This window comes from Dermacentor variabilis, chromosome 1 (genome assembly GCF_050947875.1).
Source record: "Dermacentor variabilis isolate Ectoservices chromosome 1, ASM5094787v1, whole genome shotgun sequence".
NCBI lineage: Eukaryota > Metazoa > Arthropoda > Arachnida > Ixodida > Ixodidae > Dermacentor > Dermacentor variabilis.
The window spans coordinates 235,493,792-235,510,620 of record NC_134568.1 but is presented as its reverse complement, the minus strand read 5'-3'; the positions used below and the strand labels follow the sequence as shown (position 1 = coordinate 235,510,620).

Sequence of the window (16,829 nt, the reverse complement as noted above, 5' to 3'; positions counted from 1 at the left end):
ATGGATCCTTTGGCAGAATAACGATTGCAAATCTGTCCAGAAAAAGTAAGGCAAAGCCTGGGGAGATTTATGGTAGTGCCTTATGGGGGGGCCAGAAATTTTTTAGATTTTAAACAAGCAAAATCTAAAGGCAATCATACCCAAATAATCAAGACATGGGCAGTTTAGAGAGCTTTATATATTTAATAAATTTAAATACTACTTATGAAACTGGAAGTGTTGAATAGAACATGGAGGCTAAAAGGTTGGCAAACCCATGATTAGTTGTCGGTCAGTGAATAAGGAAACACACTTGAAGATCATGTGAATGCTCGTTTTCGAATATTTATCTCCTGCTGTACATTATTCAAATTCCTTTCTTACACTACAAAGCAATAGCAGAACAAAAACAACTCGACCACAAATGCATGCCCAGTGATTCCTATTGTGCGCATGAGGACATAGCATGGCACTGTCTGCCACCAGCGCCCAAATGATGTGTAAAGTTTTATGACATGTGAAGTGCCTGTTTTGGTGGGGCTAGGCACTACCAAAGCATGGAGAGGGCACAGAGGAGGAAGCATGCATTGGTCGCATCTGGTGGCAAGAAATGCAAAACTCCAGCTCTGTTGTCTCTTGATGCCATGTAATGAATGCTAAAGCTCGGAGTACTTGTGACATTGGGCATGCCACGGAATAGAGTCATGCATATTGGTCTGCGGTGATGAAAAAAGTGAAGGCACCTTTGCACTCAAAAATAATACAGTGGAACCTCGTTGATACGCACCTGGCAGGGATGCGGCATGACGCACTAAACAAGAAGAGTGACAGAGAGGCTTGTTTTCTTTTTTTTTTTGTTCTTTTTTTTTTTTTTAGTTACAACTTGACAAAGCAGACAGACAATGGAGCCAGAGAAAGCATAAGGGAAATTAATGGGTTATTTTAATTATAAGCTGTAAATAATAAAGAAATTAGAAATGAAAGATGACAAAAAGACAATTTGCCACAGGTGGGAGCCAAACCCTCATCTGTGTCATGGCGGCCAACCTCCTCTCGACTGTCTTGGGTATTTGTGTATGTGCACAAGATAAGCCCTATGAATGTTAGCCAGCACCACCCATGGCCATGGCAGCAGGTGTGGGACATCCGTTCAGCTGCAGGTGTGGCTTACTACAATAACTCGGGAAAAGGTATCTGGCCATTGAACACTATGATACCTCATGGCTCCACAGCTGCCAAAGTCAGGGCCCTTGTACACATATACTAGCACCCAAGAAAGTTAGTGGGAGGACAGCCACTCCAGTAGCTTAAAGGGACACTAAAGCCAAATACATGTATAGGGTGTCTCAACTATCATGCACCAAGATTTAAAAATATGCAAATGCCACATAGCTGGACAGAACCAAGGTAATCATGTTTGGCGTTGCTTGGAGATACTCGAATTATTTTTTTTCATTCTGTCAGATTGCATAATTAGTCTTAATTAACTGATCAGCTTCTCAAATATTATGATTAGATGCAAAGTGTCAATGAGAAAATTCTAGAGTGACATGAAAAATTCCTATACAGGTTTCTGTTGCTCAGTACCTGCTACATAAAAGTGTTTTTCTGAGTGTGAAAGAAACCTGTGGATATACACAAAGTGCCTCGAGTGGCCAGGCACGCAGCAATTTTGGGACTTGCACTGGCAGGTGCGATGCTGGAAACTGCGATGATACCAGTAAATAGGCGAGCTTCGAGGACTGCGTGAGCGGGCAACTCTCGGCGAAGTTGAACGGTGGCTAGGACGTGAGAAGGAGTCGCACTGATCAGGAGAGAATGTCCATAGGGCATCGATGGAAACAGCGTGCCGGTCGGTCTGGGACTCTTAAGCAGGACATGACTGAGGACTCTGTGGTTGAAGAGAGGGCAGCGATCTAAGGATAAGTCGCGTTGTGGAGTCGATCAGACAAGGCAGGTGGACTGCAGCAAGCACTGCAGGACGAGCTCCCTCAACAGTACATCATTTGAGTTGACGTTTCTTGTACTCAGGAGCTGCCGCATGCTGTTGAGCAGCTTGGAAGAGCTGCGATCTCCAAACTCCTCGAGGTGAGCAGGCACTGGAGGCGTGTGCTCTCAGATGCCGTGGGGCAGTCTTAAATGCTCTGCTTAAGTTGCTGGTATGAGGCATCGCCTAAAGGTGCAGCGATGATGTCTGCCACCTCTTGAGCCACCTCAGGAGACAGGTTGCAAAGTAAGTGGCGAAACCGAGAAGTCTCCAAGGTGATGTAGTGCAGATTGAAGATGGCTTCAACCTGGGCAAACCAAACTTGTGGGTTCTTGTGCCAGAATGTGGGCAGGCAGAGCTGGAGAGCTGCGACATCCCGTGGGCGTGAAGTAGTGTCAGGCAAAAGGTTGCCCGAGGGTGGTAGGTTGCTTGGGTCAGTCATCTTGTAGGCTGGAGTCACAACTGTTGGGAACCGAAAGATCACAGCAGAGCGTCAGAACCAGAGGAACACTAGCAGGCTTCTAGAGCCAAACTGCCCTTGCTGTGCTTCCGCATCAAGCACGCGCCGGCCATCTTTATTTTCCTCATCTTTCACAGCCAGCTGAGAGCACCGACCTTGGCATCCCTGCGTTTGCGACATCAGTGGGCACTACAGCATCACTACTCTCACGCCATAGCTGGAATCATTGCTGGATCGGTCTCTGCACTTTCTGAAAAGGCAGAATACTTTAAGCAGCGTAGTGCGGCATCGGCTGCACCACGAGTCGAGGCGGTACAGTCAGCCACTAAGTAACAAAAAGTGATCACAGTGTGCACTAACCAATAGGCATGCATCGAGCCACTATAGCTTAAAGGGACACTAAAGGCATATATTAAGTCAAGCTAAAGTGATTGATTAGTACCCGAGAATATCTAAGGCGTCAATATTATCGTGAACAGAGCTTTCATAATCGAGAAATTGAGGTAAATGCAGCACATGCTTAGAGACTCCCCCGGGACATTCAAGTACTAGCCCGATGACAAAGGCACTCCTCGTTATAATTCTGTCACAGTACTCACCCACTCAAAATGAAAAAGATTATTGTATTGAATTATAAAATGAAAGAAAATGCTACTTGTCCGGTTCTATTTTATATTTAGACAGAAATAACTCACTGACGTTACCCTTGACAACCATGCGGGCAGTCGAAAGGTTTTGTTTTCTCTACTCTTCACCACCTGTGCTTTCACATTTCAGTAGTTTCATTATCGCGTAGTGCTGTGCTAGTTTTGCTGGCTCGTGAAAGTTGCACAACCTGCAAGTAACAGAGAATGCCACATCCATGTGATATCGCAGGTTTCGCGAATAGTCCGTGCCACTTGACCAAGAGCACCTACAGTGGCAAATTCAGCTCTCTGTCTTGGCTCAATTTCTCCGTGGCCACACATTTGCATTTTGTGCAGAAAATCGTAGCGTCGTATCTTGGGCGCCGTTTCACTCAGACAGCAGTAAAGGACATTGATGGCATATGCAACGTCACCACTCCTTGCTCTGGGGCAGGCAATTTGAATTGCACTAAAGGCATAAGAGCCTTTCAGACGCAATTTTCCCATAAACTAAGTTTTCTTGGCACGAAACAAGTGCTGCGAGGTTTCTGGAGTGGTAATTTAACAGTCCATGTGGACTTAGTATTTGCCTTTAGTGTCCCTTTAAGCAGTCAGCCAATACCTTAGGCTCTATGGTGTCTGAGTCAGGGACCTGTCCTATCTGTCCGTTAAGTGGGTACCTATTATTAAATATATTCTTTTTGTTGTTCCCTGTATTGAATCTAGTGTATATAAACTGTAAACATCATACATAATCACACACACAAAGTGAGTCCTTACATTCATAATCTTCAGGTAGCATTCTTGCTAAATATGGTAGCTTTATATCCAACTTACAATAAAATCTGGTTTGCTTTGTTTAAAATTTTAAAAATTGCTTTTTTTTACTGGCACGTTTGCTGGTCTGTAACTGACGTGCTGAACCAGAAAGATATAGTTTTTCCTAGCCCATACATCATCTGCCTACCATTAAGCGGTGAGCTCATGCACTGTACAAAAGGTCGTAAATTATGTAGTGTTCTGACTTTGAAACAAAAGAACAAGGTCCTGTCACGGTTCTTGTGCAGTGGTACTGTCATTACCACGTTCGTCAACTTGGCTATTACCAATGGTTGTCTTTGCACTGTTGCTTAAAAGCAGAATCCTTCGGCTGGACCCAGCATGAGTGGCTTCACAAATAGTCATATGCACACATTCCTATACCTGTGTGGGTGCATGCATGCATGTATGTGGGTGTAGAAGGCATACATTACATGTTAACAATAACCACTTAGAATGCAGGCTTAAGGCACCATGGTTATTGTGAGCTTTAGCTGCAGGCCAACAGGACAGGAGGGGCAGGTCTCCTTAAATTATACTAATCTATAAACTCCGTCTTACAATTAGCTCTGGAACAGCAGGAAGATCTGTAAACGAGGGCAAATTGGAAGTTTGTCCAGGATGTCGAGCCGAAATTCTTTTGGATTCAGTTTGGGTAGTTTCGGTAGAGCTTCAGCTCCAGAGAAAAATTTATAATGGTTTGAACCAGTTTGGTGCTTTCTGAACAATTCATTCTGGTTCAAATTGGATCGAAGAAAAAAAGAAACCTTCGTGTACCATCACTTTTCAGAAAAATGTGTACATTTGGATAAAATTTCATCTTGTTGTTTCAAATGCTTATTAGGCAAAAAGGAAACCAGAGGACTCTTGCCAATGCATCAGTCCTTTTGGGAAGAGGGAAGAGAAATGGTTACAATGGATTATGAGGGTAGAACTACAGTACTGTGAGGAGTTTTCTTTTCTATGGGCACTAAGCTAAAAAAGAAAATCCCAAGGGAAGTGCCATATGCTGCTTTGAATTGGTGTATTCAAGGGGCTTTGTGCTGCTCTATGAGGCTATCCAACAGGCTGTATAGCCTGCTCTAGGCTAACCACTGCACTAGGCTAACTGATAAGTTGTCGGCAGAGGAACCCTTATAAACAAACTCGATGCCAAGAAGCCGCGCGCAATTTATTGCGAGTTTTGAACAGGTCACAATAAGGGAAGATGCAACTAGTTATTTCTTCCATGTTCAAGGAATTGTTCCACCATACTGTAGTGTTGGGGTCAGCAGCAGCTAATAGAACAAAATAAACAAAACACAAAATTGGTGTCATACCAAGGTGCAGTGAAACCTTGGTGATACAGTCACGGCTGGTACGAATTTCGGGGTGATATGAATTCGTACAATTTTCCGGCTGAAGCGCGCTGTCTACTACAAGCAACATTTTGGATGTCCTGAATGTTTCCCCGCACCCCTTCGGGTGATACGAAAGACAGAGCCGCGACGGCTGCGACCGCCGGCAGCAAAGTGGTGAAGAGGCTGTGCTGAGCACGCTGAGGTGGGTCTGCAGGTGGACCGTTTCCATATTTGCAGCGCAGGTGAGTCCAGCAGAAGGCAGCCAATAACACAGAAGCAACTGCACACACTGTACAGAGTGGAAACCGTCCGGCACTGGCAGTCTCTCACACACCTCACTGCTCATGAGGCTTGCACTCTGCTGTATCGAACGTTCTCACGAAGCCGGTTTTGTCAAGTTTGCGTGCAACTTCTAGAATTAGCTGCTGATCTGGTGAAGAAGAAAACCCAGAAGGAATCCCGGACTTCTTTCCTTGTGAATAAATTCCTAAAAATGAGTTTCTGGCTCTTTAACGTGCCGATTTCATTTGTTTCTTGGTGATATGAATTTCAGGTGATGCGAATATTTTGCCCGGCCCCTTGAGATTCGTATCACTGAGGTTTTACTGTACATGCAAACTGGTTGTGAAGTTTCTGTAGAAGCCCACATGTCTAGAAAATGGCGACATGTTGCAGCAGTCTCTATCTGTATTTTGGGGCGACAACTTCTGTTAAGGAAAAAAAAAAGTATGACATCATGCCCAGAAGTGGAAGTTTCGTTGTGATCTTATGCTTCTTGGCATGAATGTTTAATTTCCTTTAAGATCCGGCATTTCGGCCGCTGCATGATGGGTTATTTTTCTTCTCTGAGCTTGCCTCAGCTTAAGTGCAACCATGTTCTTAAACTAGCGTCTGTATTTTCCTTAAGGATGTGAGGGTATAGGATGGAGATGAATGACAGTGCCAGAAAGGTTTAAAAAACCAGATCATATTTGTTCGTCTGCAATTATACATCCAATATACATGACAGAACCCAAATAATCATGCTTTAGTGAATGAAAAGTAGTGCTATGGCCAACACATAGTCACAAAACTGCAATCTATGCGATTCACAGAATCTCTGAAGCACTTACAATTCTGTGCACCACCATGTATTTGTATCACCAGTTATCAGACAAGACAGTGTTGCACGATATCATTTAAGGAGCCCAAAACAACCTTTCTTTGAAGCTTTAAAAACACCTTGAAACAGGAGTGGTGTCTCCCAGGAATTCTGGGAGGTGCTATATGCAAGGTGCTATCAAAAAGTTTCGAGTCTGGCTCCGGTTTGAAAAAATTAATTTATTTACGTGCATTCAAATGCTTTCACCTTTTGAATAGTTCCCTTGCACAGCAATCCAGCACTTCCAGTATTTCTTCCTCTTTGCAAATATGTGCTTGAAGTGTCTTTTCTGGAATGAGTCGGGCACCCTTTTGCGATTCAAGCTTTAGTTAAGAAATCATGTCAGAATGGTGACTTTTGAGCTGAATGTTTAATTTTCAAAAAAGAGTTAAGTAATCGACAGCCAAATTTGACGAGTTGTTGTTTGAGGTGAGAAACTTGCCGGTGCGGAGTGATTTATGACAAGGTGCATTGTCAAGCTGTATTTATGACAAGGTGCATTGACAAGGTATATTTTCAGCATCCAGCTCCTTGGGTGCCCCAGGTCAGGCTGATTTACTTTACACAGCCTCCCTCAGATGCTGTCAAAATTGACAGTAAAGCTAGCTGTTAATAGTCCCACCATTTGGGGAAAATTCCCATTGCATGATTCCATGAATATCAAAAGAGGTAATGAGCATTCACTTTGTCAATCTGCAGGCATGCCTAGCCTTTTTTCTCTCGCCGAGACATGAGCTCGTTCACTGCGACAACTGTTGCTTGTCTCAGCGTCGTACCCGTGCACCCAAGTTTCGTCCTTACGGGCAGACCCTCTATGTGAAAGACTGGTCATTTATCAGCTGTTGGTTCGGTTCTGGTTCCGCTGAAAATAATGGTTCAGCTCTGGTTTTCTATTCAGTTTCAGTTTGGTCTGACACCCTGGTTTTGACCCCATAGTAGACAGCCGACTCATAATTTATGCTCACTTATTTATTTATTTATTTGGATTCATTATATGCCTTTAATTAGATGCTCGCTGTTTCGCTCATGTTTGTGTTCTCTTAGGAGAATTCTCCAGTGATGAAGGTCTGAGGACAAGAGCTAGGACACCAGATGAAGCAGACTCTTTGGACAACAGCAATAAATGTAAGTGCTTTTTATTTATTTTTTTAATCAAGCCCCAAAAGGCCTATTCTTCCTGTTACAATCCACTAAATAGATGTTATAAAAGAGCCAGACTAGACAAATCATCTGCCGTATTGGAATTCTATCCGCGTTTTGTCCTGCAAAAAAACATAGTTACACATATTATCAGAGAAAATTGTAGTTAATGTCTGAAGTTTCAGTTTGTGCACAAACCACAAATCTATGGCATTGCAGATGCCAGAGATTGAGGCAAAGAACACAAAAGCTGCCAAAATTCAGCTACTCTTGCAGTATCTGCAGGCACTGAAATTTGTCGCTGGCAGCATCAAGGGAGAGAAAAAATTTATGAAAACAATAATGAGAGGCTATGGCTGTGAAGCCTTGACTGTCGCATTTATCATCAGATGCCCAATGACGAGGCAAGTGTGGATGCAGATAAAAGAAACATTTAGATCCTCTGAGTACCCGCGCTCCAACAAGGTGCTCTTTTGTATGTTTGATCATGGTACTGCCATCATGACATATATTTACATTTTCTTCACTTACTAGCCTTCATATCTCGGTAAGAGTGATATTTTTGGTGTTAAGCTAGTCATCTATAATTTTAGGCAGTGTTTTTTCTTTAAGTCTTGTCTAAATAGTAAAGTACCTGACTTCAGAAATGGGATTTCCTTCCCCGTATTCCAGTCTGCACGAATGCTTTGTCTGTTGAGTGACTGTTTGGAGAATTTTTTTAGAGTAAGCGATGAGCACACAACAGTGCTTCTTAAGGACTTTGAATTTGTTAGCTTGGCACCAGGGCTAGTGGACATTTCTTTTATAAATTTGATTGTCACCAAAGCTGCACGGTTAAATTATAGGAAGGCACTTTTGTGATTGAAAGATCGGGACTAAAGTATTAGAACAGTAAAAAAGTTGTCGTAAAATGTGTTGTTGAAAATAAAGGGATAATCATCATCCAGTATTAAGTAGCAGAGTGGCTGAAATGTAGGCAAGTTGGTGCAGACTCATGGACTCATAGCTATCTATATAAGGAAACAGATAAGACATGCACTGTCATAAGGGAAATGCTCACGTGTGTGTGTGTGTGTGTGTGCGTACGTGTGTGTGCGTGTGTGTGGGTGTGGGTAGGTGGGTGTGTGGGTGTGTGGGTGTGTGGGTGTGTGGGTGTGTGGGTGTGTGGGTGTGTGGGTGTGTGGGTGTGCGCGCACGCGCGCACTTGTCTAGAGGCTACAGTACGTAAGAAGAATAAATTGCGAAGGTAGATTGGCAAAACCAGGCAATAACAAAACAATAACAGAGCACAGTAGAGTAGACATGTAAAAACCAAACAAAAGAAAGAAACAAAGCCAAAAAATAGGAAGACCTACTCATTTCACTTTAAGTTACCCGCATGTCACTTAGGTAAGGGGGCAAATCCTTGCGAAATTCTCTGTAGCTGAAAAAATTGCATAAACCTGAACTCTATTGCCAAAATTTCATTGGTATCATAGTCAAAGCCCCCCCTCCTGACTACAGCATGCCTCATAATCAGATTGGGGTTTTGGCCTGTAAAACCCCAGAACGTGATTTTTTTTTTCAACCCTTGCTAAGGGGACCACCTGTAAATGCCGAGATGTGATTGCCCCTTGTCTGCTGCTGTATAGTTCAGGTATTCAGTTAGAACAGCACAGTTATGATGCCCACTGCTGGAGATGCAGCACTTTGCACCCCCCCCCCCTTCATTAGCAAATAGCTTTCCTGCCTGTCCTTTTTCATTTTTTACGTAGACAGTTGAAATGTGAAAATCTGGATTTTGGCCTTCGTGTAACTGTTTCTGAATAATATAAAATGAATTAATGGTTGTAAATTTCAAGACAAACTTGAATGTAAAAACGAGCAAGCTTACCTGCATTCAGCTTAAACCTGTGACAGTGAATGTTCATAAATTTCTTACTGTGTTTCTTCTCCTCCTTTTACATTTTTGTGTAGTTCGTTTGAACATAATGTTGGGAATGACAACATTGCTAAGAGCTCATTGGTGTCTTCCCAGCTTCTGAAGGGGCACCATGGAAACGTGTGGGGATATACAGCAAAGATTCGTCAGACGGGTCCTTGGTGTCATCAACCACCTCCACTGCTGCCAGCAGGGCTGCGTTTTTTGCAGGCTCTTCATTGCGATCGTCAGGCATGGCCACTTCGTCCCTGGCCAAGGAGAAGGCAGAAGGAGAGTCGGAGGGTGCACCTTCGGCTCCACCAGCAGACGACATTGTCGACGTCTGATTGGATGCTGGTCAAGTCATGTCTGTTTCCCTTTTTGTGTGTAGGTGTGTGTGTGTGTCACTAATGTGTGTCTCCTGTCTAATGAGCTTGATGTGTCTCACCGAGTTGAAAAAGTGCATGTACAGTACTTGGGTTTGTTTCATGGAGCTGGTGAGTTACTTCATGTATTCTTTTTGCCGTGCTGTTGCAATAACTATTAAATCAGGCATTCTTTACCTGTGAAACAGTGTGACAAAAGTTTTATTGTTTTATACATTGAATTTAGAGGCACTCTTCTTACAGTAGTCATATTTCTGCCAGTGTGAAAGAAAATGTTTGGGAACTTGAGCTGCAACATTTATGAAATTACTTAAGCCTATCTCTGCATAAAAGTAGCTTGTGAAAAGTTGTACATATGACCGGAACCCCTCTTACTTATGCAGCATTCGCTACAGTGTTGTGTAGAATTCTGCTCATGTAGAACCAAGAGGGAAAATGTGTTTCCTTGTGTGTACGTGTGTGTGTGTGTGTGTGTGTGTGTGTGTGTGTGTGTGTGTGTGTGTGTGTGTGTGTGTGTGTGCGCGCGTGCGTGTGTGTATGTGTGTGTGTGCGTGCGAGTTATGGGTCCCGGGGCCAGTGCCTCTGCTCAAAATGACACAAAGTCATGATTGTAGAATACCAGTGATTTTATTCCTCCTCTCTTGTAGGTGGTTGCGAGCTTGTGTCAGAGGTTTTTAGCCACGGTCAAGGGGGGCTGAGTGGTTTTATAGAGGTGTTTAGGAGCTCTATTCTTGCCATTGAGAAAGCATCTCTGCTACACCAGTTGCCTAGCATTTGAACATCGCTGTTAAGCTTAGGAGCTTTGAGCAGTTGTGCAAGTAAAATGGGTACCATTCTGTAACACTAGCTTTTTAGCATGTGTGTTGATGTATGTTTAACTGCACTGTATTTTGGGGGTTTGTATTTTTACTGAGCTGCTTGAATTGTATGGCACATAAATTATAGCCTGCCCAATTTTGAGCCAGGCATATACCTAAGTTGTTTGTGTTTAATAAAACAAGCATATTACAGCAAACATGTGAATAGATTATGTAATTCCATAGTTGCAAGTAACATGTGGTTCTCATTTGGTTTAGTTTGATAGAGTTATAGGGCTGTTGGTTGCAAGTTTTCTCTTGTTTTCTGACATGTCCAAGCAGCCTAAGGGATAAGCAAAGGAGTGCACAACCAAACCTCAATTTAGAATAGTTTTCTATCTATTGAAATTTTTTTCATTCCCTTGAAACGCCTCTTTGGAAAACCATGCATTATCTTTCTGAATTTAGCAAACTATTTTTTACATTGCATCTTTTATTAAGTCTTTGCACATAGCATGCATATTTTGGCAACCTCCACAAGGAGGACACACTTGGAAGTGGCAGGTGCACTGCTGTGCCACTTGTCAGCCTGGCACTGACACTGAATGTGTTCCATCCATGCTCATGGGCACACTCTGGAACACATGAGCAGCATGGGCATGAGCCTCTGCTTTCCATAGTGCTAATTTACTGAGCTGTTTTTTTAACCATGATCACAAAATGTGACCAGGGTTAAGTGATAACATAGTAAATGGAGCATAAGAACATCTTGCTTCTGTTTCATATGGGGCTGTGCTGTTAGCATGCTTTCTTTAATCTTTAATCTTCTGAATTTGATATAGTAAAATTTAAAACTTAGTGATTGCCTATCCTAATCTAACGGCCTGGCCCCTCAGGATATACCAGGCAATAAGTGCAGTGCAAGGCTGCACTAGCTTAAGGCGATTTTATCATGCTTTCTATTCATTGAGTGTCTTTGCACTCAAGGCTTCCTCCTCATGGCACCTGCTCGCACACCAGTTGCAATGTAAACAGTAAAATAGTAGCCCACACAAAAATTCGTCAAGTTAACGTCGGGACAGCCAAATGTGGATATGGTGTTCAACATGCAGAAGCTACATTATGGAGACTGTCCTTTGTGCAGGAACTACAGGAGAGTGGCCCTTAGGTTCACAAGTAATCAAAGACCATTTCCATTTACGAAACAAATAACTAGTTCTGATATAATGTGCACAAAGTAAGTCAGTTTCATACCTACGACACTTTGTTTCTATCAAAATGCCATTTTTGAGACGCCACAATGTTACTGTACATTTCATGTTCTGATCAGCATGCATCATGCTAACATGCTCTGCATGGTGACATGCTTTTTTGCTATGTTTAATGTAATGGACACGATATGATTCAAAATATCTTGCTGCATCATAAAGACCATGACTGAATAACATTCACAGTGAAGATGTACTTTTTTTTTTTGCCTTACTTGTTCACATGGCTAAACATATATAGTTTGAACACTCTAATGGTCTGATAATCACCCTAGTTTTCATGCATCTTCTTGCATGCTAGCCAACAGGTCTGTTGCAGCAACATGAAATAATAAATATCTGCTGCAACCTCAGTGTAATGAAATTTTTTTATTTGATAAAGTATTTGGTTACAAGTACAACTCCATTAAATCTATGTTCAAATGTATAAAGGAGAAGCCGTGCCTGCTATACCCAAGTTGGCCGTATAAGGAAGAGTTTGCGAGATTGAAATTTCTCCTACCAGGTGACCTCAGATGAGGAGAGAGTAATGAGCCTCGTTTACATGAATGCGACACTGGCACATCGCATTTCTAAGCACATTTAAGAAAGGCGATGCAACGCCGTTTACATGTAGCGCATTAAGTTTCGAGAGAACACCGCGTCACATGGGTGAGTCAACTCGCGCCCGTAAATCTACCCTCGCCTGACGCATTTATGTGATGCGCCTTCCTAGCGTTTTACCGCTGTATACATGAATGCTATGTGCTAGAAATGCGATGCGATGCGCCACTGTCGCATTCATGTAAACGCGGCTATGGATAGGGTCTTGTCTACCAAATTCAGCTCTATGCACTGTAAGAAAATGTTTCAGCTTGTCCACATCTGCAAATGTGGTGCAAATATCAGATTGGCTAAGTAGAGTTTGCTGGGTATTTGCAAGCTTGCATCCTTTTTTCCAAGTTTCACTGCCAGCTCACTTTCTTTCATCAGCATGTTTAGAGGTCAGTTTGTGCTGTTGTGTGAGCGATTGTAAATATGCTTTTGCTGCATGAAGACCCTTCAATTTAGCTGTGAGTTTCTTGACAGTCCTTCACTGTGAAAACAAAGTGCAATAGGGCATTTAATAAAAACACTCAATATAAGAACTTGCCTTTCCTTTCTCTAATTTAGGCCTCAATTCCTGAGTCAGTTTATTTGCATGAGTGCTTTGTGTTATTTTTGCAACTATTTAAGTCTAGCTTGTGTAGTTCTGTGTACATATACAGCTTACCTGCCAGTGTCACAACTGCACCAAATACATTCCCGTAGTATGCCTTAATGGGGCACACCAAGGACTCTATATAGGCAGCGTTGGTGGTAGAGCGTGGCAATCCTGTCCACATATGCTTGCATCCAGTATTGTGACTGTGTAAAACTGCGTGCATGTGTGTGTGTGTGCGTGCATGTGCGGGCATGTGCACACCATGCTTATATGCCACAGGAACTCTATATTTACTGGCACATTTCTTTTGTTGCTTGTTGTGCTTTTACTTTGCATTCGTTACTCACTCTGTACCTTGATCACATTTTTTCTCTGCTATATGTGAACAATATTGAATGCCTGTTGTACACTTGTAGCGTCTTTTGCGCAAGTAGTCAACAGCCTTCTCTCTCTCTCTCTCTCTCTCTGTGTGTGTGTGTGTGTGTGAATTTTCTTTGAGGCATTACTAAGTGGTGTGTGCTTTCTGTCTATGGGCCTTCTACATTTTTTATTTGTCAAAGCCTTGCCACTGCTTAATTCTGTCTACTTAAACCTTATACCAGGAATTGGATAATTCCTAGTAAGCATACTTTAGTCTTATGTAGTCAATTCTTCTAAATAACTAGAATAAGTTGCATTATGTTCTTGACCTTGCTCAGCTTTCATGATAAAGGGCACAGTTTTACTTAGCACGTGCATTTGGCGTTGATTCGTTTCCTGTAAACATATGTTTTTGTGTGCCTCAAATGTTGGGTGACAGTTTTATCAACACAGGAGAAGTTCATTGGAGGCTTATACTTAACTACAAGCTTAGAAGTTTGACATAATTATTTTTTTTCTTTTTTTTTTTTGGCTGCTTGACATTTCAGTGTATTGTGAAGTCTTTGTGAATTAGCTTCTGTGCAGCCAATAACCTGTTCCATTTTCCAAGCTAAAAGGGATTGTGCATAACTTTGGCTTTGTTGTTGCTTCAGAAAAAAAAAACGTTATTGCAGTTTTACTGCTATTAATTTGTACTATTGTTGGGTTGTTTTGACCTGTTGGCCACTTTTGGTTGTGGATGCTCATGTGAAGTGTACACTGTATTTGAATACAAAACCAAGCTGCAGACTCTTCCATGGTAGTCGGCGTTGGTATGTGTGAACTGCTGTTATGTTAGCCCTCTTCTGTGCATTACATTCCCAGTCGTGTTGTGATAGCTCTTGTGATTCTCTTGAAGGCGAAGCTGTTTGGATCAAAGCAATGCATTCTTTTTTTCTTTTTTCATTGCTGCTTTCAGTTGTGATTGAAACTTGCTGCCTGCAGCTTTTTTTTTTCTGAGCTTGTGGATGTGGTGATAGGACACAATTTTTTTTTTATTCCCCCTGTTATCAGAAAAATGGCTTTGTTCCAAGCCAGAGAACTTTCTTATATGTATATTTCTGTTTCACTAATTTCATTTGGGATTCCATGAAGCATTCTGGTGCATACTAGTAATGGTCTCTTTTTTTTTTTTTTTAGTTATATGCTGCAGCAATGCAATTTCTAAGTTGCTATGCCCTACCCCCTTTGTCTTTTTTTTTTGTGCTAGATATAATAAAGCATAGAGTTTGTAGGTTTATTCCAGTGTTTTTGTAACAGCATAAGCGCTAGAGTATAAACTCCTGATTAGGTTTCCCTGCATGCGCTTGATAGTGTGTACACTCTCGTGACTGCTTATGATTTTGGATTGGAGTAACTGTTTCATGCCCATCCAAGGTAGCAGTGGTCTCATTTATCAATGTTTTCAATACATCAGCAGGGAAAAATGTAGGTGAATCATGTGAAGTGGTAAAGATGCTTCCTGAAATGCTCTGGAGTGCTAGTTTTTGCTATGTTCTTATTGGTGCTTTTTATGAAGACACTTCCAAACTTGGTGAGAGGAAATGTCTTTCACTGTATTGTAAAACTTATGCAATTTTGTATGTCTGTCTTTTATATTCATACAGATTGTCTGTAAAATACAAACAGACGATAGTATGTTTCTAGAGGACCCTGTACCCTGTAACTCCCTCCTGCTCCTTTTTACTGTTTGATGCCCATGAAACTTTGGTTTGGTTCTTTGGTTGTATGTTAAGAAACCTTTTCCAGCCCAAGTGTTATGTATAATGAAATAAAACAGAAAAAAGAATGTTTACTGATGTTTTGTTCAGTGATTATTTCTCTCAAGTCTTTAAGTAACTCTCGCAGAGTTTAGATATGGGTTTTCATTTGGTGCCATATAGTGGCAGCCAATTATTCCTGTGTGCTAGTAAAGATAGAATGCAAGAACTCCACCTACTAAAATTGTGACATGCAATATATATATATATATATATATATATATATATATAATTCACCTAGTGTAATGTTGGCATGCCTCATAGCCCAGGTATAGCTTTGGGATGTAAAATGCTATTGCCTATTACTCAAATGTTACAATGCTGTCTTTGTAGACTCTTTCATATAAAATGGCTGTATTTACATTTACAAATTGTTTGCATCTTACTGCTGTCCATAAAGTCTTATCTTGAGTGGACACATTCATGAGCCAGTGTCTTGATCACTAACCTAAAATTAAATTATGGGGCTTTATGTCTTAAAGCTGCACAGTGGGCTATAAGGAATGCCATAATGGAGGGCTTTGGGTTAATTTTGGCCACGGGTTCTATGCACCCAAAGCATAGTGCACAAACATGTTTGCATTCTGCTCCCATCAGTATGTGGCCATTGTGGTGTGTGATAACCAACTCCTGTAGCTGGTTATTGCAAATCTGGTGCCTAATGACTGAAGGCATGTGGGGATGGAAAACTTGCAAAGTAGTTTTGAAGCCTTTAAAGAACGGTCTACAGTCCTGAATGTGTGCCGAGATCGTAGTGGCAATGGAAAGTTTGTGTTTCAGAATGACAGAAACGAAGATGTTTTATCTATTAAATAAAGAATTGTACCTTTATTTTGATGGGGAAAGTTGTGAACGGATTACACAAGGTGACACACAGCAGTGAAACATTGTCACCAATAAGTTATCTCACATGACATCGGGTAGATCACATATGGCTTAGCTGTTTTTGAGTAGTCTGTTTTTCATCATAAGTGTTACCACAAAGGCTTTTTATGCCTCTAACTTATGTTTTTCTGTATAACCCCAAAGGGTTTCGACTAAAATGTAGTACTGACTCTGCACCGTGATGTCACATATCACCTTCTACACCTACTAAACGTGGCCTTGTGCCCTTTGTATTCCTGAAACTTAGCTCATGCATTTCATATGTGCTGCTCCTTTACAAGCCCTTCTGGCTTCCTCAAGGAATGTCATGGCTTGTTTTGTTTCTTCAGTGTTGCTGGCTTGCTTAGAACACCTCTCTCAGTGGCGACACCGTCCAGCAAATGCCCCTGTTGCCATCATTTCACTGTCCGACACAAATGGATAAAAAATTTCTGCATATGTAAATATAAGTTTTGCACAAGCATGTTACAATTTGCTAAATATTTTCAAATGTTTTTAATTGCATAGCTGAAAATGAATTTTTTCGTTGCTAAATCTACCCCGCCCAAATCGCCAGACATTTGCAATAAAGTTTTCACTCACTCACTAAAGGTGTATTTGAGTTTCATTTTGTGGTTCTCTATCTATCTAAATTGTCAGTGTTTCTGCCATCTGAACCCACATAACCAAGTGAGCTTTCAGTTCTAAAATTCCATTTAAAACTTTTCTCGGCAACTGCTGCCGGTATGAGCACATTCAATGATAATCTTTTGATTATAC

General features: G+C 41.6%; 1 protein-coding gene across 6 annotated transcripts in view; it reads left to right on the top strand.

Annotated features, from left to right (window-relative positions):
• Positions 1-15,220, top strand: part of LRR (capping protein regulator and myosin 1 linker 1 leucine rich repeat protein) — a 228,442-nt gene extending 213,222 nt beyond the window's left edge. For all 6 annotated transcript variants that reach the window (XM_075671458.1, XM_075671446.1, XM_075671465.1 and 3 more), the window contains 2 exons: positions 7,397-7,477; positions 9,510-15,220. In XM_075671458.1, the coding sequence (XP_075527573.1) occupies positions 7,397-7,477; positions 9,510-9,739 (311 nt within the window). In that variant the 3' untranslated portion in view covers positions 9,740-15,220. The remainder of the gene's footprint in view (positions 1-7,396; positions 7,478-9,509) is intronic.
• The last annotated feature ends 1,609 nt before the right edge of the window (positions 15,221-16,829 follow it).